The sequence below is a fragment of the Cornus florida genome, unplaced genomic scaffold (assembly GCF_030987335.1).
Source record: "Cornus florida cultivar Cherokee Brave unplaced genomic scaffold, ASM3098733v1 CherokeeBrave_3.0.0_Hap2_Chr09, whole genome shotgun sequence".
In the NCBI taxonomy this organism is placed as follows: Eukaryota; Viridiplantae; Streptophyta; class Magnoliopsida; order Cornales; family Cornaceae; genus Cornus; species Cornus florida.
Window position 1 is genome coordinate 69,628,476 of NW_026775579.1, and position 27,560 is coordinate 69,656,035.

At 33.0% G+C, this 27,560-nt stretch overlaps 2 protein-coding genes across 2 annotated transcripts in view; one reads left to right on the forward strand and one right to left on the reverse strand.

Annotated features, from left to right (window-relative positions):
* The window catches only part of LOC132272798 (laccase-14-like), a 51,127-nt gene extending 31,050 nt beyond the window's left edge, over nt 1-20,077 (forward strand). Inside the window, 6 exon segments of the mRNA XM_059773887.1 lie at nt 15,938-16,115; nt 16,234-16,478; nt 17,776-17,904; nt 18,641-19,294; nt 19,297-19,584; nt 19,709-20,077. Coding sequence (XP_059629870.1) covers nt 15,938-16,115; nt 16,234-16,478; nt 17,776-17,904; nt 18,641-19,294; nt 19,297-19,584; nt 19,709-19,839 — 1,625 coding nt within the window. The 3' untranslated portion in view covers nt 19,840-20,077.
* Nucleotides 20,078-20,496: 419 nt separating this feature from the next.
* LOC132274255 (uncharacterized oxidoreductase At4g09670-like) lies at nt 20,497-26,779 on the reverse strand. Its single transcript, XM_059775488.1, has 2 exons — nt 26,252-26,779; nt 20,497-21,335 (listed from the first exon to the last, which is right to left on the reverse strand). The coding sequence occupies exons 1-2, from the start codon at nt 26,711-26,713 to the stop codon at nt 20,715-20,717; spliced, it is 1,083 nt and encodes a 360-aa protein (XP_059631471.1). The 5' UTR covers nt 26,714-26,779; the 3' UTR covers nt 20,497-20,714.
* Nucleotides 26,780-27,560: the final 781 nt, after the last annotated feature.

Consider the following 27,560-nt stretch of genomic DNA (forward strand, 5'->3'; position numbering starts at 1 on the left):
CTCAGTGTGGTAGCATATCAGTGCCTCTTGCACTCGCTTACGGCATACCCACTCACAAGGTCGCCATATTATAGGTCCTATTTTAACTTTCTTAGGAATAGAAACTGCAACATTAGTTAGACACCCCCACACTTCTAGAATTTATAGGAAGGTTTTTCAACCTTTCCATAATTCATATGATGTCACATTAGTTTCTTTTAAGATATTTTATTGATAACATAATTTGCGGAAAGCAAAACTTCCCCTCACAAATTCTGAGTTAAACAAGAACTTGTCAACATAGCATTCATCATTTCTTCGTGAATGATACCATGTTCTGAATAAATATCAGCAAATGATGATTCGTATTCATGAACTCTATCATTTCTTAACACCTTGTCAAGTTGATTCTCAACCTCATTTTTGTAATGTTTAAACATTTCTAATGCTTTATCTTTGCTTCATAATAGATATAGATAACATCATCTTGTGACATCATTGATAAAAAGAATGAAATACCTTTTTCTAACTCTAGTTGGCACAAATTTAAGATAATATAATATACTACATAACATTATATTACAAAATTAAAATAATTCAACCAATATTGAATTATATAAATAATTCAATAATTTACTAATATAACATGTTTCAATTTCATATAATATTGAGCACATCAATATTTAGCATATTATCATATAATAATGTAGATAATATTATTTTATTATATCTCATTTATTAGTATAATCTCTACTTGTTTATATCTTAAATAGAAGCATATAATAAAACATACGCAATGAGCGAGTCTATCTTAAGAATGTTGATAAATATATGCTTCATGTGACATTTAAGATATAACAAATCTTATACTAATATGTCATAAGACAATTAACAATATTCTAAATGGTTGGCGCCTATCTCCCAGGATATAATGGTCTATATCCACTAGTAACAGCACTATAAACTCGTCGATACAGCAAACTTCCTCCGTGTAATACTCTCTCTGACTCAAAAATGCATCTATACTATATAAATGCTGAATTGAGTGCAATCCGAACCAAATGGTTCGGACCAATCTTATCTTAATATGGTTTGATGAAATTGGATTAGGGTCTAAGTGGTTCGGACCACTTAACCTATGGTTTGAACCCACTTGGGTTGGGTTCAAGTCTAGAGAGGGAGATAGAAGAAATTGAAAAATTAATGATTTGCAAATGATCCAAAGGGGGGAATTTATAGGCAACAAAGTGCCTTTTCGGATTGGGTGCAACCCTTTGGAAAAAACTAAAAAGTAGTTTTTAATTAATGTACCTTTTCGGATTGGGTGTGTCTTTTCATCATTGGACACAACCATTTATATGTGTCTCTTCACACTAGACACATCTACTCCAATTGGTTGCAATGGTTCACATGGTGTCTGTTCACCAACAGACACATCCACTCCATTAGGTTGCAATGGTTCACATGGTGTCTGTTCAGCAATAGACACATCCACTCCAATATGTTACAATGGTTCACATAAATAGTTATGTCTGTTGGTTTTGAGTTGTAACCCTTTAGAAACATATGCAACTCTTTGAAAAACAGATACAACCCTTTGGAAAAAAAAAAAAAAAACTAACTTTTAATTTAAATTCAAAACTAACCACCCATTTAAATAAGCCCAGCCCAAAATTAAAGGCCCAATTCAAGATTCCATTTAGTAAAAAGAATAATTGGACTTTACAATTAGGCCTAAGCCTAAGCCCAAGCCTAAGCCCAAATTTGGCTTATTTAAATTTCAATTAGTTTCAATATTTTTTTCCATTTGGGACAAACACTTCCCACATTTTGCATACCCATTTAGGCTTATCAAAACACCACACTTTGGAGCTAATTTCTCATTCACCCAGAAACGGATTTGAGAAAATAAATATACCACGTTCATCTCCTTACGGAGAGAAACGCGCTCATCTAGAGATCTGCAAAAAGTTATTAACGAAATCTATTTCAAACATCATCCAAAGTTTATATTTTTAATGCCCCCGTTTCCAACACTTTCAAAACTTATTGGATTTTATGAAGAGCCAATAGAGTTGTACCTTGTTTCCAATTTGTGGGTTTGGAATTTATTGCTCTGTATTTACCGTTGAGGATGCTTCCTCTTGATTGATGGTTTTTATGCTGGCCCAATAAAATTTGATGTAGTAGGAAAAAAAAAAAATATATATATATATATATATATATATATATATATATATCCGAACTTTTATTGCAAGCAACTCACATTGCTACTTGATTAACTCAACTCTTAACTTTTATTAGGGCATTACATTAGAGAAACTATATTGTGGGACAAACATCAATTAGAAAGAGAGAAAAAAAATTCTAGAGTTGCAAATATATGTTTCAAAAATTCATCCACCAATACCTTTAAAAACTCCTATCAAGAAACATTGGATTTTTAAATGGGTTCAAGATTCAAATGGATTATTCTGTGAAGAATGAGACCCTGGAAAAATGGATAGTTTGATTGTTAGAAAAAAGAGAGACAAATTGTTGGAAGAATCCTGGATAGCGTATCCGAACCTCAATCGATCGCGAAAATAGTGTGTCTGAACCTAGATCGATCTTAAAGATTGGTGCATCTGGTTAAGGCGAACTAGAATGACTCAAATCAAAATGATGAGAAGCAAATCATAATAAGGCAATAGACTGGGCACGCATTGCCAGGATTGCAGACCAAAGTTGTTGAAACACATGTCCGTCTAGAGAGTTTTGGTTGGTGAGAATGATGATTTTTGAAATTGTACTTTTTTTTCTTTTTTCCTTCACAGTTTCCTTGATTTGAGTTTTTGACTCTTTTGGAGACTAGCAAATAGGACCTCTCTGGTGGTGGTGAAAAAAAGAAGCAAAATGTAAAAATGTTATTATTAGTTCTCTTGCCAGAGGTAATTGTATATATTTATGTATATATTTATCTAGTTTATTGTTATATATATCTATATATATCATACCATCTTACTATAAGATCCTTCAATTAAGTCAGCCAACTAGCATACTTTTGTCATGTAAAACAAGTTTCCCTACATCATGATCCGGCTCATGGCATCCATTTCATTTTCATAATAAAAAAATTTCTATAATGTGACATATACTAGCTTATTATGCCTAATGTTTGAATTTTGATATCTTAAGAATCATAAATTAATTTTGCTTATAGTATTAACAAAACAAAGATATCCACTTTGCAATACAAAATGTTGGAGGAGGCCAAGTTTTGAAAAGCTACTACTATCGACGAAGGAACTCCAATTAGTGCTAAAACAATTTAAAATTTTGAATTCATGGCAAAGAAAAGGTTAAAGGAGACCAAGTTAATTGTGTGATTCCATTCTTGTGTTGCGTTTATTTCTTTCCAAATCTTTGGAAGATGACTCCAATTAGGGAAAGAGTTACTCGATCTTGAAGTTTTATCTTGAAATATGATTTTGGAAGGTTTTTTTTTTTTTTTTGGTCTGTGTTCTCGCATACTTTAGAACTTTGCATATTTTTGTTCTCCAATTGAATTTAATTAATCAAATATATGGCTCGTATGGATAGTTTCAAAAAATACGATATTACAAATTATACTTTAAATTTGAGTTTATTAGAGATTTTTAAAAGTGGTTTTCATCTTGCATGATTGCATCATAGAAATAAAAAAAAAAATTAAAAAAAATGATTTATAGAAATTTTTTGGTTTATACATGTACACTTTTGATTTATAAACTAGATTTTCTATTAACTGATGGAATAGCAAAAAAGAAAAATGTTTTGTATCTAAATCATAGAATATTAAGAACCAAAATTTGATTCCAATTAATCCGTAACTGATGGAATGTTAACTAATGAACATATAATTTTCATATTAAAATCATAGACTATTAAAAACCAAAAATTGATTGCCATTAATATGATACGCTTAATAATATTTGTATTAGAAAATTTTAGTGCATGTCAAAAATACAAATAGACAAAGTTGGAAAGAATGTTTTAATTGAAGTAATACAATAAGAACATTTAATGTAAATTATTTAATATAAATGATTTTTGTAATTTTAGAAATATAAAAATGTTAATAAATAGAGACTTTTACCATAATTCATATATTGAAAGGATGTATTAATTGAAATAATACAAATATTGTACCAAAAATAAGAATAGACAAAGGTGGGCCTTTTGCTATAATTCTTTGAAGAGAAATGATACATCTTTCGAACTAATCTGCAGACATATCCTTCGAATCCGAATCCTAGGTGGCTAGGCGAAGTCAGCAACAAAAAATACAGCTTTCTCCAGGGACGGACCCAGCAGGGGACTAGGGGGGCAGATGCCCCCCCTGAATTTTTAATATTTTCATTTTATACCTTAATGTTTTTAAAATTTATGAAAATGCCCTCCCTAAAATTAGAATTCGCCCCCACTGAATTCTTTTTTTTTAGCATTTTATACTTCAAATTTTGATAATTTATGAAAATGCCCCCACTATAATTATAATTTGCCTCTCTAATTTTTTTTTTTTCATTTTATACTTAATTTTTTTAAAATTTATGAAAAAAACCCTATTAAAATTACAAAAATGAACCCATCATATAATTTTGTACCCACAAATTAAAAATTCGTCCCCCTCACCAAATTTTCTGGGTCCGTGGCTCTCTCCCTCTCCACAATCGCTGACTTTCTCCACCGGTACAGGGAGATAGAGTATGAGAAAGAGAGCGATTAGATATCCTAAATATTAAATTCCAATCATCATCCCAACCAAGAATTTTATCTCTGAGTTGCTTGGAGGCGCCGCCGGAAACTTCGCCGCATCAAATCACCGTAACAACGAATCCAACCCAGTTTTACCTGATCAGAAGCTTTAAAACCCCAAGACCACAACGTCGGTCCCAAGTTATCCTTTGCCTTTGTCGTCGACTTCACGGGCCAAGCCGTCGCCAAATCGGAACTCCATCTAGAAGAAGTCGATGGAGACTGAACTGATGGGTTCTTCGTCTCTCTGGTTTGCGGCTGGCGTACTCCGATCTGATGGCTTCTTCGTCTCTCTGGTTTTTCCGGCGAAGAGCTCTCACCGATCGCACGCACTCTACGACTTGGTTCTTCCGAGTTCGAGACTGTGACGAATTTGCAAGAAAGTTCGAGTGCTTGTGGAGAATCAGAGTCCGACTTCTGATTGGAAATTAAAGTTCCAGAACGACTTCGAGCGCCGATTCAATATTCCTCACTGATGTTTCGCTGCGCCGATTCAATATTCCTCACTTGTGTTTACGATTTTGTACTACATAAATAAACATTATTATTATTATTAATATTATTATATTATATATAATAATTTTATATACGATTGTATTATTATTTATATTTGTCAATGATTAATTGACCACGTGAATTTTCCTAGTTCTTACAAAAAAATGTTTGATTTAGAACAATCTTATAAAAAATGTTACCTAACCTCAACACTTGGAATGAGAGTGCTGTTATGAAGCACTTGTGGCATATAATGAGCTTAAGGGATATGCTGCGGGTAAAATGGATTAATACATACTTGCTCACAAAGGTAGAAATTTATGGGAAGTCAAGGTATCTAGCGAGTGTTCCTGGAATTGGAGGAAACTCCTTAGTCTAAGAGATGTCATGAAGCCACTTGTCAAGCTCAAAATTAGAGATGGTTCCAGCTCCAATTTCTAGTTTGACAATTGGTGCCACATTGGTCCTCTTCATCAGCTGGTCTCCCCTCAACAGATCACTACCTCTGGATTTGACAAAAAAAAAAAAAAAAAAAAAAAAAAGGTCTGCACCTTTATCACAAACAACTCTTGGTCTTTCCCATCCTCTATCTCCCATATCCTACCTCAGCTCCATCACACTGCATTACTTCCTAGTCCAAGGCCTAACTGTTGTGATAAACCTCTGTGGCTTCCATCATCCTCTGGTCAATTTTCTATCTCACAAACCATGAAACACTTCACTCAGCACTTCACCACCCTTGATTTCTTGGCCACACCTGGTTTGGACAAAGCCTTTAATCCCAAAACACTCCTTTACCCTTTGGGTTGCAATTCAACAAAGATTGCCTACATTGGACAGAAGAAACACTGACCATATCAATGCCACCATGTGTGTACTGTGCAACAATGAATTGGAGTCCCATAAGCATCTCTTCTTTGAGTGCTCATTTGTTAGACCTCTGCGGTTATTATTTTTACAAGCACGTTGTGGGTTTCACGTCAACCCATCCTCATGGTCAGAACTGGAAAGGAACATCCAAATCGAACATCACACCACTGGAAAGGAACATCCAAATTTCACAGCAACTCAATTTCCAAATTGAGTTTGGCAACCTTGGTTTATCACATCTGGATTTACAGTTTACTTATTAACAATATTGACTTTAACTGTCAAAATAAAAAAATGTTTGAGTATTTGACTTTTGCTATGTCAACAAAGTTATATTATAAAAGACAAAATATGTCCCTATCTTTTTACTTTTCAACTAAGCTATAAGGAAAATTGCACTGACCTTCCCTTTGTTTAAATTTTCTTGACAGCACTTATTAAAACGGATTAGACAAAACCAAAGTTGTAGCTTTTAAGGGTCATTCAATTAATCCATCAGGTGGTCTATTCTGAAGAGCATTATTAACCCAAATATCTCCAATTCCATTTTGGCACATATGGTTGGTTCAACCCCATTGGTTCACTTAAAGCTGGATTAGAAAACACAAGAAATCAGTTCAATTAATGCCACATATGGTTGGTTCAACCCCTATCGGAAGGTATATAATGGGTCAATTAATGGGTCTGTTTGCAAGATATATATAGCTCCTTTTGCTCAACAAAAAGATAGAAAGAACAGTACCAGACTTGAAATATTTGACTAAACCAACTTTAATAAATCAATTTGTGTTGGGTTAGTGATGCCAAATAGATTTGAAATATTTGGCTTTGGCTTTACTCTCTTTTAATCTGAATAAAACTCGAAGAATACTTGCTATTTTGGTCAGGCTTGTTTCTTATGGGACCCAAACGCGGATATGTCATGAAGGGCTTTGATGCTTTCGGCTCAAGGACAAGGCTTCTGACTTCTAAAATCTTCTATATATATATATAAAATAAAATAGGTTAAGCCTTTTCAGCTCTAAAATTATTTTCCAAACTTAAATGTTACAAATCAATATTGTCAACGAAACTGACCCTTTGTCATCTTTGAATGATTGAAAAAATTGTTGAATTCTTGTGTTTTCTAATCCAGCTATTAAGTGAAGCGATTAGGATTGAATCAATAACATGCCAAATGGATTAGAGAAGATATGAAAAGGAAAGAAAGAACAGCACTAACAAAAAATCTCACTTAGCAGACTTGTATATGATATCAAGAAATAAAACCATGGTGAGTAGGGAAAATTTATACAAACGAAAATAGGAAGAGTGTATGTTCGGTTGTATAGAATTGAATTTTAATATTGGTAAAAAAAAAAAAAAAAAAAAAAAAAAAAAAAAAAAAAAAAAACTTAAAAAATTGAATTAAAAAATTTTCAAATTCCGATTGCAATTCCATATTCATACAACCGAAAACACCGTGGCTGTATTTCAAAATGTAGCTATATTCAAAAATCAATTTCCCCGATATATATACTTGCGTACAAGATATGGTCACCTCACAATCGTAAAGAATTTGACTTGGTTACATTTTGAAGAATATCCTTTTCATCCACGTCTTTTACATCCTTCTTGTTAAAAGAAGCATTTTAGCAAATTGATTTGATTTTTCAAACTTTCGACTTTTGATTTTTCAAGAAATAAAAGACAAAGCATTGAGAGTGTTAAAAATTCCAAACTACACTTTTGGTTTAATTGCATAAGATCTCCTTCCACTAGAAGAATTTTTTTTTTTTTTTTTTACCTATGTAGCATATTGGACACAAACACGAGACACGAGTACAGCACGACACGAATATGTTGACACGTTAAATTTTTAAAAAGTAGGAGACAAGTGCGACGTAGATACAGTTATATATAACTATGAATTTTTATTTAATTCATTTCTAATTTCTATACTAAAAGTTGCTTGAAATGATTCAGAAAATAAGATTATATCATTATTGTAATGACTTTATATCATATATACCATTATACTTTACTTGTGGTCATATATATATAATAATAAATTTTCTTAGTTGAACACTTTAGATGTGTTCATATTATTTTCAAAATTACCGAGTAGACTTGTGTTAGAAGTGTTTGATAATGTTACTCTACCTATCATTGAAGTGTCGGTAAAGTGTACAAAATAATTAATTTTTATTTTCATTTATGGACACGTATATGAAGTGTCTGAGACGTGTTCGAGAAGTGTCCGACGCAGACACGATACGAGTACAACTCTTTTTTAGAAGTGTTCGTACTTTATATCTTTTTACTATAGAAGTCCACAAAACCGATAGAGGATCTATTTGGGGACAAATTGGGGGCGTACATGGCATGCACCTATTGAATTTTTTTATATTTACATCACGACCTATAATTTTTGTTAAAATCTTAAAAATACCCCCTTTATTATTTTTATTTTTTGAAGATACACCATTAAATATTCTTGTCCCGCCTAATAGTTTTGAATCTTAGAGAAAGTAAAATAGTTAAGAGTTTCTCCCTATCTCTTTATTTCGTTTTCTCCCACAATCAATTGTGCAATTTGACGAAAGGTCAGTGGATGAGTCGTATATAGTTAGGGTGTGTGCGTCAAAAAAGAAGTATTTGGTAGCATAAATAATAAAGTAATTTTACGATGTTACCAAAATATAAAAACTTGTCAAAAAATTATAAATGTACACAATAAAAAATATCAACTAATGTCAAATTCTTTTATTTATCCCACAAATGGTCACTAACTCTCTTTCTTTCATTTTCTCCCACAATCAATTGTACAATTTGATGAAAGGTCAGTGGATGAGTCGTATATAGTTAGGGTGTGTATGTCAAAAAAGAAGTATTTGGTAGCATAAGTAATAATTTTACGACGTTACCAAAATATAAAAACTTGTATAAATGTACTCAATAAAAAATATCAACTAATGTCAAATTCTTTTATTTATCCCACAAATGGCCGCTAACTCTCTTTCTTTCGTTTTCTCTTTCTTTCGTTTTCTCCCACAATCAATTGTGCAATTTCACGAAAGATCAATAGATGAGTCGTATATAGCTAGGGTGTGTATGTCAAAAAAGAAGTATTTGGTAGCATAAATAATGAAGTTATTTTACGACGTTACCAAAATATAAAAACTAATCAAAGGTTTTGAGAATAAGATTAAATTAAAGGTGTTGATAAAAAGATTAAAAAGTGTTGAAAAATGTTGAGAACAAGATTAAAGGTGTTGAGAAAAAAGATTAAAAAATGTTGAGAACAAGATTAAAGGTGTTGAAAAATAATATTAAAAAGTGTTGAGAATAAGATTAAAATTTGTTGAGAATAAGATTAAAAGGTGTTCAGTTAGAGATTAAAAAGTGTTGAGTTAAAGATTAAAAGTGTTAAGAATAAGATTTAAGGTGTTGAGAATAAGATTATAAGGTGTTGAGAACAAGATTAAAAGGTATTGAGTTAAAGTTTAAAAAGTGTTAATAACAAGATTAAAAGGTATATTAGACAAATTGTATGTATATGGCTTTATGAATTTTAAATTTCTCACATATTTTAAGACTTGCCAAAACTGACTTGATTACTTTTTACAATGAGCAGAGATTCCATCAAAAGTAACACATTCAAATGAACTAAAAACTAAAAATTCATCACATTGAAATGTGCTTCCATGCAATATCAATATTCAGTTACATCAGTTAGTTCCCATTCCATCAAAAGTAACACATTCAAATGAACTAAAAACTGAAAATTCATCACATTGAAATTTTGCAACCATTAACAGTCATGAGTGCAATACTAAGAAAATGAGGAGAACAGCAGTAGGTCATCCCATAGAAGTCCAAACACAGATCTTAATTCCAAAACATCCAATCAATGAAGGAATGATCTCAAAAACCTACAAATCAATACAGAAAATTAAATAAATTTTCTTAACATAAATCAGAAATACAGATTAAAAAAAAAAAAATCCTTAGAGCAAAAATAGCCATGAAGCAAAAATCTTTTATCGTTTTAGAGCTTATCCCAAAGGTGAAGCTGCAGGTAAACAGAAATTATATTTTTAGTATCCCTAGAATTTAGAAATACAAATGTCGGTAGCAACAAGTAATCCAGTCCCATTTCAACAGTTTCAAAATTACCTAAATGCTTCGTACCATTTTGCATAATATGCCATATACAAAGATGGTGGTGTTTCTCGGGCATCACCAATGCTAATGCCTTTGTAATAGCTGCATCTTGGTCACTTATAATTGTTTTCGAAAATTTATGAGACATTGCCTTAAGAAATGTTTCAAACAACCATACAAATGAATCAAATGTCTCATCATACATCAAAGCACCTCCAAATATAACTGTTTCTCTGTGATGATTCAGACCAACAAAAGCGGCAAATGGTCAATTCACATATTCACCTTGTATGTTATGTCGAACGAAACAATATCTCCAAAATGACCATAGTCAATAATCATCCTTACATCAGCCCAAAATATATTGGTTATAAAGTCATCTTTGTCCAACTGAACCGCATGAAAAAATGAGGGATTTTCCAACATCTGGGATTGAAAATACTCAAATATGATCCAACCTCTCCAGATTGTAATTGTTTTTGTCTCTTGGTTCTCAAATAATTTTTTTGGTCTACTTTTGTAAACCCAAGAGCTTCTCTTGCCTCAGATTGTCGTCCCATTAGTTCATATGAAGAAGTCCAGAATCATCAGCTAAGTCGACGTCAATTGCTTGAGGTATAGAGATATTCCGTTGTGAAGGCATCAAATAAGTGCAATCTTTTCTAATAAGTTTATGATTGTGCTTCTCTTCAAATCTGTCTACGAAATATATTCCTTCCCCCCTTTAAAATTTTATATGCATGAATGCACCACATCCGACCCTTGTTTCTGCCCTAGCTTCTTCTGTAAGATGGTCCATTTTGTCATTTACTCTGTAACCCTCTTTGCGACATACAAATTGGGCAGAAGTAATTTCTCCAGTTTTAATGTTTTTATTGGAATAATCTATTCTCACACTAAATCCAACTTCACGTCCGTATGCATTGTAAAAGTCGTGTGCATTTTCAAAGGGCTTTAACATCATTCCAATTTTGGATTTACGGCCTCCTTCACCTAATGGACTATCCATTTAAAACCACCACCTATAATAAGATAACAAGGTGTCTTAGAGAATGCATGAAACCTCTTGTTTACATGTCTATTTGTTTGTGTGTCTGTTTATTGTTTACAAAAACACACATATATGAATAAATCTCAAACTTTCATTACACTATCCCAAGCAGAATACAACAAAGGGGTTTATGGCCTCCTTCACCTAATGGACTATGCATTTGAAAATTGGAGGAAAAAAAAAAAAAGCACAAATGATAAGAACTATCTTACCTTTAAAGTTCAAATCATGACATTCAAATCCTAAAACCATTAGGATACCAAAATTTTGTTTCAATTCAAATCTCTTTCAAGTCATAATTAATAACACAATCAAAAAATTCAATTGTGTTCTTAAATGATACGATACAATTACAATTTTTAAATGCTAGCTAAAAATTTAAATAACTTGCCTTGACTATATTGTTAGCCATAATCAAACATTGAATTCTTTTCAGTTACAGAACCCCACTTCATCATCTACCTTTTGTTAAAGGTGTTCAATATGCCTAAGTGTATTCTAGGGGGTGTAAGTAAATAGATCTAAGAAGAACCCAAATTTTGGTTTCCTATCCTTCTCCTCTGCCTTCTCGACAACAAAAAAGAGGTTTATATGGAAGAATTAAGTTTTCTTTCCAAAATAGCGTGAAAATTAAAAAGGAAAAATCAGCATACAAAATTTATATGTTGAATTTTTTATTTTAAATGATTTGCCTTTTCCAGTATTTGAATTTGACGGGAATAATCGAGCCAATTAGAAATTTATGGAACTTCATTTTTGGTGAAGGTACGAGTTTTTTTTTAAAGTTATGTGTTACGTTCTTTAATAATTTAGACTAATCTATAACTGAATACTTTTACTACGTTTGTTTGTCGAGAAAATGGAGGGGAAAAGGAATTAAAAATTTCATTCTGATGTCGATTGGGTAACCAATATTTGAATAACTTCACTCAATTCAAGCCAGAAGTGTGAATTAAGATATGTTAATTCTGGAAGGTATTAAACAATGAAATTCCAATTGATTCAGATTTTGATTTTGTTTTCTCTTCCCACATTTTACAAGCAATCAAACTGAAGGTTAATTCTAATTTTAGTTTTGTTAAGTTTAGTTTTGTTTAATCTCTAGTTCTATGATATTAGGACAAATCTTCGCAAATACAAGTGCTAATAGTTAATTACCTAATTTCTCTAATTCTCACGACACTCAAGTTGCATGAGTTTTGTCACTGCAATTGCATGAAACATAACGATGATAAACGTATGACAACTAATATATATATATCGAAATAAAAATAAATAAATAAATAAATGAGAATCTAAATGGAGTCGTCATGATTTGTGAATGATTCGTTGGTCATACATATAATATAAAGTTGTTTTACTTAAATATAAATTATTCACATTCCACATATTAATTTACTTTATGGATTATCAATTATCTATATTTGCTTTATTTTCAGTATACATTGTAAATAGATATATGGGAGGAAATTAAATTTAGATTAGAATAACCCAAAATTTGGTTTCCTATCCTTCTCCTCTACCTTCTCGACAACAAAAAAAGAGGTTTATACGGAAGAACCGAGTTTTCTTTCCAAAATAGCGTGAAAATTAAAAAAGAAAAATCGCATACAAAATTTATATGTTGAATTTTTTATTCTAAATGATTTGTCTTTTCCAGTATAATGATATACTGTGTAGAAATAAGTGTAATTTTTAGAGAGAGAGTTAGGGTTTATGAAGAGGGAAAGAGAGAAAGAAATAGTGAGTACCTGAAAATACAGCCGCAAGACAGAGAGGAAGTGATGACTGAAAAACCCAGTACCCAGTATGCTATTTTGAGATACATTGTGACGAGAGAGGGAGATGGCGTACAGGGAGGCTCTGAAGTTCGTTTTTTTTTCTGTTTGTTTTTTTTGGTAGGGATGTGGCAGAAAAGATATTTTATTTTTCTTTTTTCCTTTTTCTTTTTTACTTTCTATTTTTTTTTTATTTTTTTTTTATTTTTTGTTAACGTCGTTTCTTTTTCCATTGGACTCTACAGTTTCCAATTTACAAACAATTTTTTTTTTCACTACAGTATGGGTACAGCACGACCCGTTTACAGTAGAGGATCTCAGTCCCCATAAGTGTCCCTTATTTACTTTTTAAATTTTAAGAAGCGTCTGTCATAATCATTCAAGATTTTGTTTGCATATTTAATAAAACATAGGGGATTGTCTGGTCGCCGTATCCACTGGTATGCGAGGTATAACTCGTTTGGTAATTCTTTTTTAAAAATTCGATATTGTTACACACTTTTATGAATTAATTGGTTCAGTCAGTTTACACTTATATTCGTCCAAATCCATTATACTGTTACAGCGATCTTTACCTTGATCGATACCGCGATTGCGAATCATTGTAGTGATTTCCTCTGCATTATCTTCAACTAGGAGGATCCCACTAAGGAATCATCTTAGTGATTTCCTCCTACACACGATTTTAGTTAAGTGGTCAGATTCAAATGTTTGAAAGTTTTGATCAATGGAAAGGAAACGTAATTCAATTGTTTTGTATTAATGGGTATAATGACAAGCACGTTCACCTGTACCTTTCATCACCATCTTCCCCAATAATTATTTTACCTCTATATATATAGAGAGAGAGAGAGAAGTAGCATAGAGAGAGAAGTAACACACACACAAACACACAGAACAAATGTGGTTAATTATGAAGATCTTGATCTTATTTGGCTTATTCATATTCAATGGGCTTATCCTCCATTGCCAAGCTTTGGTTCGTTACACTTTTGTTGTAAGTATGATAATATCATTAATTTGTTCATATCGTATGAAATTATTGAACTGAATGACTGATAATCACTAAGTTTTGTGGTTCTAATTATTCGAAACAACATTTCTCATGAAGAGTAACACTGTTTTTTGTATAAATATCAACATTAAGATGAATCATGCTTATTTTTTTATCTAATATATTCTATATCCATGCATGTATATAAATATATTGTAGTACGTACATATTAAATTGGTGACTTAGTATGTAAGTATTTGTAAAGAATAATATTGGGTAAATTAAAATGATCTCTATTGAGATTTAGGTAACTAAGGTATCGCTAGAGTGTTTGGTTATTATTAGTTTTGTGGTTTTAATTATTCGAAACAACATTTCTCATGAAGACTAACACTGCTTTTTGCATAAATATCAACATTAAGATATATACATCATGCTTAATTTTTTTATCTAATATATATATATATATATATATATATATATATATATATATATTGTAGTACGTACATGCATATTAAATTGATGACTTAATATGTAAGTATTTGTAAAGAATAATATTGGGTAAATTACAATGATCTTTTTAGATGTTTAAGTACCGTTTGGCTATTATTACTTTGACCTCTCCTGAGATTTGGCGTTTGTGTTCATCAACATTACCTGTCGTTGATGAAAATTCAAAAAATGACTATGTTGCCCTTTTCTTATTTTAAAAGACCTTAATAACCTTATATTTTGATATGAATTGTTGTTGAAATACAAAGTATCAATTTTCATACTAATTTCATATTCTTATATTTTACAATTTTTTTTTTTAATGGTTTGATTAGGTTTATTTTTTTTTCAGGAAAAAATATAAGTAGGGTAATATAATGCTTGAAAGAAGGGGAAAAAAAAAAAGTAATAGAGTATTTTTATTTGACAGATTTTTTTATTAAATTAGATAAGGGGATGAAAGATATTTCATATTTCTAAAGAGGTTAAGGTAATAATGATCAAACACTCTATCCATATGTAATTTATACAATCCTTAGAGAATGTCAATGTAATTTATCCAACAATATTTGGAGAAACGTCCAACAAATTAATGATGTGACATAATCATATACAATGTCACAGGTTCATTTTTTCTCAATAAATAACAGGTTCATTTTGAACTTAAAATATAATAGAATGAAAATTATAATTTTATTTACTTATTTTTTAATATATATTTTAAATTTAAGATGAACATGTGTCATTGTAATTGTCATTGTATCATTGTGTTGTTCACATCATTAGCAAACCAACGGGCCAGTGGCATAACAGTATCAGCCTCTTACCTCCCAAATGAAAGTCAGGAGTTTAAGTCTCAAAAGAGACAAGCGTATATGTACCAATTAGGATAATAATAATAATAATAAAATAAAATAAAATAAAAACATCATTAGCAAGGAGACAATTGTCATTTTGTTGTTAATATCATTAGCAGGGAGACAAAAACAAAAAAAACAAAAAAACAAAACAAAACAAAACAAAAAAAAAAAAGAAGATTGTAAATGTCAAATCTGGCAACTTGCTATTTTATGATCTTGACTCGTGAGGGCATTGATCAAAAATTGGGATTAGAAAAATGCTACAAACAATTCAGAAACACACAGAGCTAAACTTAGTAATAAAAATTAACAATAGTTAATATATATATATATATATATATATGAGTTCTCATTCTATATTACACGGAATGACTTGAAAATTAAAAAAAAAAAATAGAGCATGAGAACTATCCCTACATTCAAAAAATAATAATAATAAATAAAATAAAATTTGTTTCTATCGACATCTACAATTATTATTAATATTATCATTATTATTATTATTATTTTATTTCATTCCAGGTGAAAGAAGCTCCATATACAAGACTTTGCAGCACCAAGAACATCTTGACAGTAAATGGACAATTTCCGGGACCAACTCTATACGTTCACAAAGGAGATACAATAGTGGTCGATGTTCATAACAAGGGCAAACAAAACATCACAATTCATTGGTATATATATGATTCTGCAGTTTCCTTTTTCTTTTTTCTCTTCTTTTCAGTTTTGCCAATATATATATATATATATATATATATATATATATAACAAATAAGTATATGTAATTTGCAGGCATGGAGTGAAACAGCCAAAGTATCCATGGTCAGATGGTCCTGTATATATCACACAGTGCCCTATTCAACCAGGAGCAAAATTTAGCCAAAATATCGTATTTTCCACAGAGGAAGGAACTCTATGGTGGCATGCTCACAGTGATTGGTCACGTGCCACTGTCCATGTTGCTATTCTTGTCTATCCCAAGCTTGGAATTGGCTACCCTTATCCTAAGCCTTATTCAGAAGTGCCCTTAAATTTAGGTATACAAATATTATTTTCGTATTATATAAATATATACGTGTGTGCATATACAATAAATACTCATCATTTTCTTTTTTTTCTGAAAGGTAAATTACTCATCATTTTCCTTATTTATAACAAGAGTACTGATGTTGTCTGAAAACACAAAAAGTTTTGGATCCACCATTGAGTGTGGTGAGTCACACGTGGTGTAATTAGGGCTACAATTCGGATCAATTGGATATACAATATATTCAGGTCCAACCCTCCAACCTGACATATGAAATGGTCAACTTTGACCCAACCTGAACCCAATCTTCTCTTAAATTCTTAAACTCTGGTTTGTAACTTGAGTTAAAATTTCATGTTAGAAAGTTGAATTAATTCAAATTCTCCATTTGGTCAATTCCCCATAGTAATATTAAAATTTTAAAGTGATCATTAGTTAGTTTCATATTAAATTACTCCTAAGCATTAAGAAGAAGAAGAAAAAACCTTAGAAAATTAATTCTCAAATTATTAACATACACAAAATTAAGATTTAAACAAAGAAAGTTGAAATGGAAAAGTTGATTATAATTTGAATATTATATATAATATATTCAAAAATTTATATATATACATATATATATATATATATATATATATATATATATATGTATGTATCTAATATTATAATTCAGGTTCAAATTGGGTTCATGTTATTGACACTTCAAATTGGGTTGAAATTTTTAATTCAAACCTAATCCTAATTGTAAAAATAATTATCCAAAATCATAAAAAATGAGTTGGTTCGAATTGGCATGTCTAAAATTGCACCCCTAGGTGCAATGTGCATTATTCGGCCCAAGTAGCTTTATTCTTTCTGGTATTATTGCAAAAGGAATCAAAATACTCATCTATTGGGAGTAAAAAAGGAAAGAAAAAAAAAAACTATTGGGGGCAACCAGATTCAGAAAATAGCCGTTGGAAGTGTCATACGCTTCGATCTCGTGGGCTGACTTATTGGATTTACGGGATTGGACTTCAATGTTTGTATTTGGGCTGGGCCAATCCTTTTGTTCTCTTCCCTTGTAGTCCTAACTGGCCTTACTTAGGCCCATGCCTACTTGGTGGGAAACTACACATTTACACAATTTATTAGGGCTACATTATTGACAATCCTGAGGTACCCCAATTTTTAGGTGCCAATTAATATTGGTATTTTGGTAAATTTGCAACATCAAGATGATGAATTTAATGAAATTTTTTTTTTTTGGGTAAATAATTTAATGAAGATATTTGATGGTAGAAAAAATAAATTATACTTGAATGCAGGTGAGTGGTGGAAGGAAGATATAATGGAGGTTCAAAATGATTTTCTTGAGAATGGAGGAGATCCAGTTGTGTCTGATGCTCTCACTATAAATGGTCAACCTGGTGATCTCTATCCATGCTCGAAATCAGGTGCGTATCTTTTATTATTTTTGTATTTTTTTTAATGTTAATTTATACTTATATTTCTTCTTTTTATTTTTGGCTTCATTATACTGTTAAATAGAACATGGTAGACATGCACACAGTTACTAGTTACCACTAAGCCAAACAAAATGGACATTACCCAATGATTTAGTGTCCAAGTGCGACTTGTCCCACATCAAATCCCGATGGAGAAGTGAATGTATATGTATCGGTTGGGTGTTAGTCCCATTTAATAACTTAAGTTTTTTTGGTTGGATTGCGAATCACCTGACTCGCTACAGTTGATATCAAAATTAGACCCATTCCTTGATCCGGTGTCACGGCAAACGCCAGGTCCGGTGGAATCCGGGTCAGCAGCCCGGATAGACAGAGTGATCCGATCGCAACAAAGGCGATGCGAGCAAAAAACAAAAAATAAACTTGCAATATTAATTGATGTTTTGGTATTTACAGCTCCACTTTTAACTAATTAAAATTAAATATGGGACACATGAAATATGGACACTCACATTAAATTTGAAAACTACAAGTTTCATTACAAGTGGAACATGATTTTAAAAATAGGCATGTATATTTCTAAAAATGGGGAATATATATATATATTCCAAATGGCATATCTACAGCTTCATTAAAATTTGTCATATTTTTTTTTTTTTCCAAAATATGTAAAACAAACAATTTTAAAAGTGCATGACCTTCCACTTAAACTACATATTTGCAGGTACATTCAAGTTAATGGTGGAACATGGCAAAACCGATTTACTCCGCATGATCAACGCCGGCATGAGCGACATTTTCTTCTTCTCAGTCGCAAAACATCACCTCATAGTCGTTGGAACGGATGGTAGCTACACCAAGCCATTCAAAGTTGACTATGTCGCAATATCCCCCGGACAAACCCTAGATGTCTTACTAGAAGCCAACCAACCTCCGGACCACTATTACATGGCCACTAGGGTTTATTCGAGCGCCAATGGTGTCATCTATGACAACACAACCGGGACAGCCATCGTCCGCTACAAAGGAAACTACGCTCCATCTTCATCTCCTTCCTTACCTAAACTTCCAGACTATAATGACACAAATGCGTCGGCTAATTTCACTGGTAGATTCAGAAGTTTAGCTAGTGAAGACCACCCCATCAATGTCCCATTAAACATGACCACCAAGCTCATTTTCACTGTCTCGGTCAATACCTTACCATGTGCTGATGATTCGTGTGATGGACCAGATGGTACTAGGCTCTCCGCGAGTGTGAACAACATAAGCTTTGTGCCTCCATCAATTGACATACTTCAAGCTTACTATAATCACATCAATGGTGTGTACGGAGATCAGTTTCCTAATTTCCCGCCATTGGTATTCAATTTTACTGCGGTTATCTTCCTTTCAAGCTATAGTTGCCGAAAAACGACACTGAAGTGAAAGTACTTGAATATAACTCCACGGTTGAGCTTGTTTACCAAAACACAAACTTGGTTGCAGGGACAGACCACCCCATGCATTTGCATGGGTACAGTTTCTACGTGGTCGGGTGGGGATTTGGTTATTTCGACAAAGATAAAGACCCTTTGAGGTATAATCTCGTCAATCCTCCATTGCAGAACACCATTGCAGTCCCTAAGAATGGATGGGCAGCCGTTAGATTCAAGGCAAACAACCCTGGTATGTGTGCCATGACATCTACAAAACTTAATTAATAATGGTTTTTTTTTTGAATTATTGTCAATTACAAAACTATATATATCCGCTTTAAGAGCTGATTAAGAAAATGTATGTTTTGCTTCAGGAGTGTGGTTCATGCATTGTCATATAGAGCGCCACCTAAGTTGGGGGATGGAGATGGCATTCATCGTGAAAGATGGCGAGTGCCGAGAAGAAAAAATGTTACCTCCACCTCCTTACATGCCGCCATGTTGATACTTCTAACGAAGTCAATATCATGATTTTGTTTATTATATATATTTATATACGTGTGTGCAATAATCAGTTATTTTTTATTTTTAGCAACAAATAAGATTTTTCAATGAGATACAACAATTGTCCAAATCAAATGGACAATAATCTTCATTGGGGGAGAATTTCAAAAAACTTTTCAAATTCTACAACAAGTGTTTTTTATGTAATTTTGAAACATCATGCAATTCATACAACGCTAGACAATTCTTCTCTCACATACGTCTCTTTGTTCAATTTTCTCTTATAACTACTCATTATTTGATGTCTATTAAGAATGAATAAATTAAGAACCATGATCCTCAACTTGAAACAAAGAGCCTAAATGACTGAATGAGGATCTGCAACAAATAAGTTTCGTGCAAATTCATGAATTTTGCAGCTATTAACCTTTAGTGAAGAAATTTTTTTGTCACTGGTTCGTCCCTATATTGTGACGGTTTACAGTCAAGAAGTAACGGTGATGATACCATTAAAAAAAAAAAAAAAAATTCGTCGCTAAATCTCCATACAATATTTACTCACTTTCAATAACTAGCTGCTACGGCTCCATTCGTTTGCTATGATTGGTCGGGACCATATTTGAGATGGTGGTCCCAGAACTAGACAATACACAGCAGATGATCCAAATTCCACCATCAAATCAAGTGGCAAAAAAACTTGAGTCTTGTTTAATATTTTTACATCTGATTAGATATAAATAAATGTGACATTTGAATCACAACTCAACCTTGAAATTATACCATGCCAACTACATAATCAAACTCACAATGGGGTGAGAACAATTAAGATCTACACACAAGATCAATTTCAGTGGGAGGAGATTCGAAAATCCATATTTAATTCCCAACCTCGACGGGCTCAAAACCTTTCTCGATGGATGCCTTGACTGCATTCAGAACCATTTGCGTCTTCCTACTCAGAGTAGGCCACTTCTTCTCAGGTTTCAAACCATTTCTTTTAATACCTCCAACCAATCCAGAAAACTCCTTCACCATTAGAGCTTCCTGGGGAAGATCTGTCACGACAATGTGCTTGCTTGGCACTGGTACCCAACCTGTCACGAGTTCCGTGAACCCAGATTCGGAAGCAAAAGAAAATGAAGCCTTGTTCTCTTCAAAAGGGATAACAAAGTCGTTGAGATGCAAAGTTCCCTTCGTTCCAATAGCGGTGACATCCATGGTCAAGTGGGAGAGAAAAGAGCAATGGAAGGTTGCTACCTTCCCATCTTCCCAGTATAAAGAAGAGCCGCAAGATAGAATTACTCCTGCTTCGTTGAGAACAGGCTCACGCAGAGCTATCACCGATTTAGGTAGTTCAAAATCAGCTGCCCATAGGATTGACCTGATGGCATACCACCCAACATCACCAAGAGCACCAAGGCTATCAAGATCTGGCTTCACACGAATGTCATTCTTGAGAAAATCTGGGTCACTGGCAAATGTAAAGACGCTATGTACCTGTGGGATTTACAAGAGATCATTTTTCTAGCAGATCACATTAAATACTGATTGTGTTAAGTGATTAAGAAGATGCATATTCAATTTGAAAACACATAATTCATCAACAATAAGGCCACGACTCATGAATTCAACAAGAAAAAGGCTGTTATTTCAATCACATGCATCATCAATGTGGAAGTAGATGGAATGGATTATCACAATATTTAAAAGAAGAAACGATATTCATAATATAAGCACAAGCCAAACTGTTGAAATGCAAGCATGTATCTTTATCTCATCCACCAAAACTCTCACACACACCAACCATTTGGGCACCACTGGTAGAAAAAAAAAATTTCCGCATAAAGAGTCAGTTAATTAAAGGGCTAGCCCAGTGCACAAGGCTCCCGCCACTGTGGGGTCTGGCACCAACCATTTGCGCACCACTGGTAGAAAATAATCTTTCCCACATAAAGTGTCGATTAATTAAAGGGCAAGCCCAAGAAACAAGACTCCCGCCACTGTGGGTCTAGGGAGTGTCACATGTGCGATATCACCCCTTCACTAATTACAAAAGGTCTTCAGATTAAAACCTCCTTGTTCATGATACATGACTATGTAGTGAACTCTATACTCATCTTTCAATGATGCAAACATCACCCATTTCCATGCAACTCAGTCCCCCGCCTACCTAGGCAAAGGTTGGCGCAATTTGGAAGAAAAACAAGAATGATTAGTCTCTCCGTGTGTTTGTTTGTGTGTGTGAGAGAGAGAGGGTTGGAGAAGGAAAGAGGAGGAAGGGTATCGAGAATGGCTTATGCCATATGAATGGAAGGATATGATTCAATTTCTCACTCCATAGCGGAAAACGCTGCTGGTAATTTCAAAAGATTTCCCTCACTTTTCAAAATTGACTGCTGTTGTATGTTCGAAAACTCCAAATGAGCTCAATTCAAGTGGGTCAGTCATGCAAAAAGAAGAAAAGGATGCAAAAATATGTATGTTAGAGAATCAAGATCAACATCTGTTTCAAGCATCAAAGAGAAGTGGGGTAAGTTAGTTGCAGAAGTCAAATCATTTCATAGTTGGCTTATTTTTGCCTACGAACACAGCATTGATATCTTTATGGTTGAAAATCCCTCCAACCTTACAAGAATGATTCTTTATAGTGTTGCTGAAGAGAACTATAACGAATAGAGTCATCCGAAAGCAATAAACATTTTACAAAATATAAGGTTCAAGTTTTACTCATTTATTTCTTGTGATCGACATTAATGCATATAGCTTGAACAGACTTTAAAAAGATATGCAGTCCAGTTTGTGCGTGTGTGTGTGTGTGAGAGAGAGAGAGAGTCAAGGATCAGTACAGCTATAAGAGTGCAATCAGTTCATTTTGTTGATGAGAGTGAATGATTAGAATCTGTAAGTATATGCTTTGGAAAGACAAGTGGATACCCCACATTTAATTTTCAGGGAGACTCTCATGCCTCAAGTCTTTGAGAATTCTATAAAGTTGTTTGATCATATTATTTGAATTGATATTATGTCTTATTAAATGCCCTTCTTTGCAGGTGTTTAACTCTGGAGTTTCCAAGGAACTTCCCTCACAAATGTTGGAAGGAAGTGCCTCTGCGGAAACATAGCATCTCAGATGAGCCACCAAGGCTAGGGTGGCAGAGCCAAGTAATTGAAGCTCAAGGATGCTTTGGCTTAGGGATGGTTGGTAATGAAGATCAGGTCATTTCTTAAATACAACCTTTTCTTACTCCCATTCCCTTCCTCAAACACAACCTTCTCTACCACGGTGCACCTGGAATGCACCTTTTCCCAACTCCTCAGATATCATTGTCTTTAGTTCTCTAATTACATTTAATGTGATGACAACTCCATGGAAGCAAGGCTGACATTCAATACAATATATGATTACTTTGATCTCATTATGACTTCCTTGAATTGACCTCTATATACCGACTGTAGGCCCTTATGCATTAGACCTTGGAAAATGACCATTTTACCCTCGTTCTTTCCCACTATAAGTAGGACCCTTCACCCCCTCATTTAATACTCTTCAACCACCTGAACCGAAGCACAAACTCTCTCTATAACAGACATTTCTCTCTCTAAACTAGCATCCCTCTTATCTCTACTTGGATTTTCTAAGGCTTCACACACTTGTTGAAGTTTATATGTATACTTTCTGGGGTCACTTTCCAAGGTCCTGGCCAGCTCCTCAAAAGCTCACATTGTGACCCTGGAAACACCTTGAACCATGGGATGAACTCTCACTCTAACCTGTATCTTCTAAGGCCTTGGACACCTTGATTGGGGTTTACACTTATATCTCCCAAGGTGTCTCCCTGAGGTCTAGACCAACTCCTTGGAAGCCTACCCTTGGAGTCTGGAACACTCTGCACTATGGAACCATCACACACTCCGGACTTCCAAACCAAGCATCATACGACAACTTGAGGAACTACCTCCTTTAATACCTAGTCTCCCATCCCCTGGACTTCCCTGCACTTTCACCTTGGTCCTTGGCCACCATATCTTTAGACTATTGTTGTACATCCAAATCATTCCTCGAATCCTCTAACAAGTGCATTAATGGAGTTTATCACAAATTCCTCACACTTTACACCTTGGACTTCCAAGAAATGTAGCCACCCCAGTCCCTCAGATCCCTGGTTCTTTAGTTGTCTAATCACATCTAATGTCCACAAGTCTGCCATGCATATAATGCACCTGGACCCTCATGATGTCTACCTTAACTCAACCCTAGACAACTATGTATATAGATTTCAGAAATTACCACTCAAAAAAATGTCATACAAAAAATAATAATAATAATAATACTTTTACCATACTTGCAAATATTGTCGCCAATGAGTTCACACAAGTAGCACAGGTGCTTGCTTGGCAAGAAGGCCATTAGAAAGTCAAAACGCCAGAACTGTAATTACCCATTCTTCAATCAAGGAAGTTTCTATCTTTGAGAAACATGTGTCTTTGCGCATTTGGCTAGCAGACAGTTGAGAAAATTTGTGATAAAATCGTATTTCTTGAGGTAATTTTTTGAAAGTAAAAAGAGGTTATAGAGTATCATACCATATGCCTATTGCAAATCAAGCAAAAGGAACAGATAGAGAGAACCCAGATCAGGACAACAAAAGTGTGGTTCTCGTATTCAAATTTGATTTGTCATGGTTGTAAGCTACTAAGAAACAAATTTAAAAATAAAAATAAAAATCACAAGTTAATAATGAAAAGCAAGTGAATTTTGGTTGTCATATTGACCTAACCAATTCAAATGTCATATTAGGGAATTTCAGTTCCACCAGAACCAGAAGTGGAGTGTTTGGGAATTTTCTTACAAGATGGGAATAAACTATAATATTTTGTTGCACTTATCCTGCCCAATTCTCATTAGTCTGTGCTCATCGACCAAAGTTCATATTTGATTGACAAAGGATTAACAATGAATATGATATGACCAAGCAGTAATAATCAGAACAATCATGCAAATTATTGAGATCCAAACATATTGAACTAGAAGAGAACTTAAATCTATCACTCAAACCAAAGAAGAAGTAAATTAAACATATTATTATAAGAAACATATTTTTGTTTTCTATTTTTAAGAGACACAAAACACATAAAGTCCCAAATCAGGGGTCACACTCAAAACTTATTTATACTCCATCACTGAAAACAGACCAATATCCGTCCACACGCACAATAAATTCCATCAACTAACACTTACCTAGAAATTGAACTCAAAATCCTAAATACCTTCAACAATGATTATCAACATAATAGGGGAATATTGGCACTTCCGGCTCTAGGAGGCCTAAATGCCCTCCTAGTTCCTATGCTTTGTCTTTAATAATTATGACTTGGACATAGCAAGACTAATTTCAAACATAATCAGATATGTCATGTCTTATTGCAATGCTGCAAAGTGCCAACAAGGGTTAATACATTTCAATATAACCATGATATCGCTATTGTGATTTATCGTCATTTCATGGATATGGTAGTATATGTTATGCCCCATTATTGTAAATGCATCTATGAATTATAAGAAATCTATAAATGATTCAATTTCCATGCAACTTGTAGCTCCAAACACGCACTTTTACGATAAAATCATTTTAAAATTACTCAAGTTCAATGATCCCTCCATTAAAAAAATCTCCACACGCCTCCAATTGCGACCATAAGTTTTCACCACCTTAGGTATCCTTTCTGCTATTTGAAGCCTGCATTTTTATAATGTATTATGAACAAGTAAAACAAGACAAGCCATGTTTTGAATTTTCACCACATAAAAGTCATTTTGATAGGCCAACAAAATGCCATATTGATTGGGAATGAGTAGTTTTTGTATGAGTAGTGACCAGAAATATCCATTATATTTTTATAACTACAAATCATTAGGCAAGCTAATGCTTCACAGAATTGATGCAACTGCAAATACTAATGAAAATAAACTATTAATGTATCATCTTTCTCAATGACTGAGCTAAAAGCATTTTAGATATTAAACAATAATAGTAAAAAATAAGATTGGAATACAAGAAAATACATACAGATATATATATACACACACACACTTTTTCAATCTTCAATCAAGCAACCATATTCATTTCCATCAAAAAAAAAAAATCACATATTGATTTCCAGTTCAGATTACTTATTAAAAAATAATAATAATAAAATTAAAAAATTAAATAAATAAATAAAAAAAAAGAAAAATTCCAGCTCAGAGCATCATCACAACATTGAAAAATCCCCTATATCCAAAATTGGGTAATTATTGAAAAACATAGATAACAAAAAAGTAACTAAATGGTTAATTAATAAGAAAAAGCAACTAATTTCAATAAATATACACCCACATACTAAATGTAAATGCTAATTTTCAATATACATACCGATTTAAGTGCCCCGAAACGGTGAGAATCGGAGAGAAACTCTTTCATCTTGGCCGTCCGAGGGTGATGCATCCACATGGTAGCATCCATGAACTGCACACCATTGGATTCACACGCCTCCATAATCGTGTCGAACTCGGCCACGTTGAGAGCCACTGGCTTCTCGAGCAGCAAGTGCTTCTTCTTCTGGGCGGCGAGCACCGCCCACCGCGCGTGGAGGCTGGTGGGGAGAGGGACGTAGACGGCGTCGATGTCGGGGTCGTCGAGGACGGCCTCGTAGCTGCCGTAGACCTTGGCCGCCGGAGGGAAGCCGTTGTCGGCAGCAAATCTGGTGGCCTTGTCGATCGAGCGGCTGCCAACGGCGGCGATGGTGGCGTTCGGCGCGAGTGTAATTGCTCGCGATACCTTGCGTGCAATTTCGGCACAGCCAAGGATTCCGAATCGAATCGGCGTTTCTGCCATTTTTCTTTGAATGCTGACGTTGGAAAGAGAGAAACAAAGTACAGCCCCACAGTGGTAAGAAGTGATCTGTTTCAGTACTTTAAATAGGAAAATTAAATCATATGTTAGGACAAAATATAAAATTAGTCTCAATTTAGTTGTGGTAAATTAGTCCTCAACTTTCTAAATTTATATATCACATTTCTATATAGAATAAAGGTTAAGTGCAAAAAAAAAAAACTTTTCGAAATTATTGACTTTTTTTCAATTAACCCCCTAAATTAAAGATTGTTCCCTAAATTATTAATTTGTTACAATTAAAAACAAATCCATTACAAAAGTCTATTTTACCCTTTTTATTAAATTTTTATTTCTTATTAAATTATTTTTTCTTATTTAAATATTAATTATACCATTTAACTTAATTTATAATTAGTATCAATTGATTATAAAAATGGAAACAAATAAATAGATTTGTAGCTATTATTTTCTAAAATTATTAACTTATTATAATAAAATTTATTAAACTCACTTGAAAAAAAAAATTAGTACAAAAAAATATCTTCTTTTTCAAAAACTATTCATAAAAATTTAATAAATTACATAATATATATATATATATATATATATATATATATATATATATATATCTTCTTTTTGATGTAATATATTCATGAAAATTAAAAAATTACTTAAATTGTTTCAAAATTTTCTATTTAAGATTTTTATTTAAATAATTAATTTAAAAAATTAAAGGCAAACTTTTGTAAATTTAATGAAGAATATTTCATCAAATTAATATGAATTTTTTTCAAAATTTTTTTCAACAAGAAAAATATATCAAGTGTAATTTAATAAGAAATAGTAT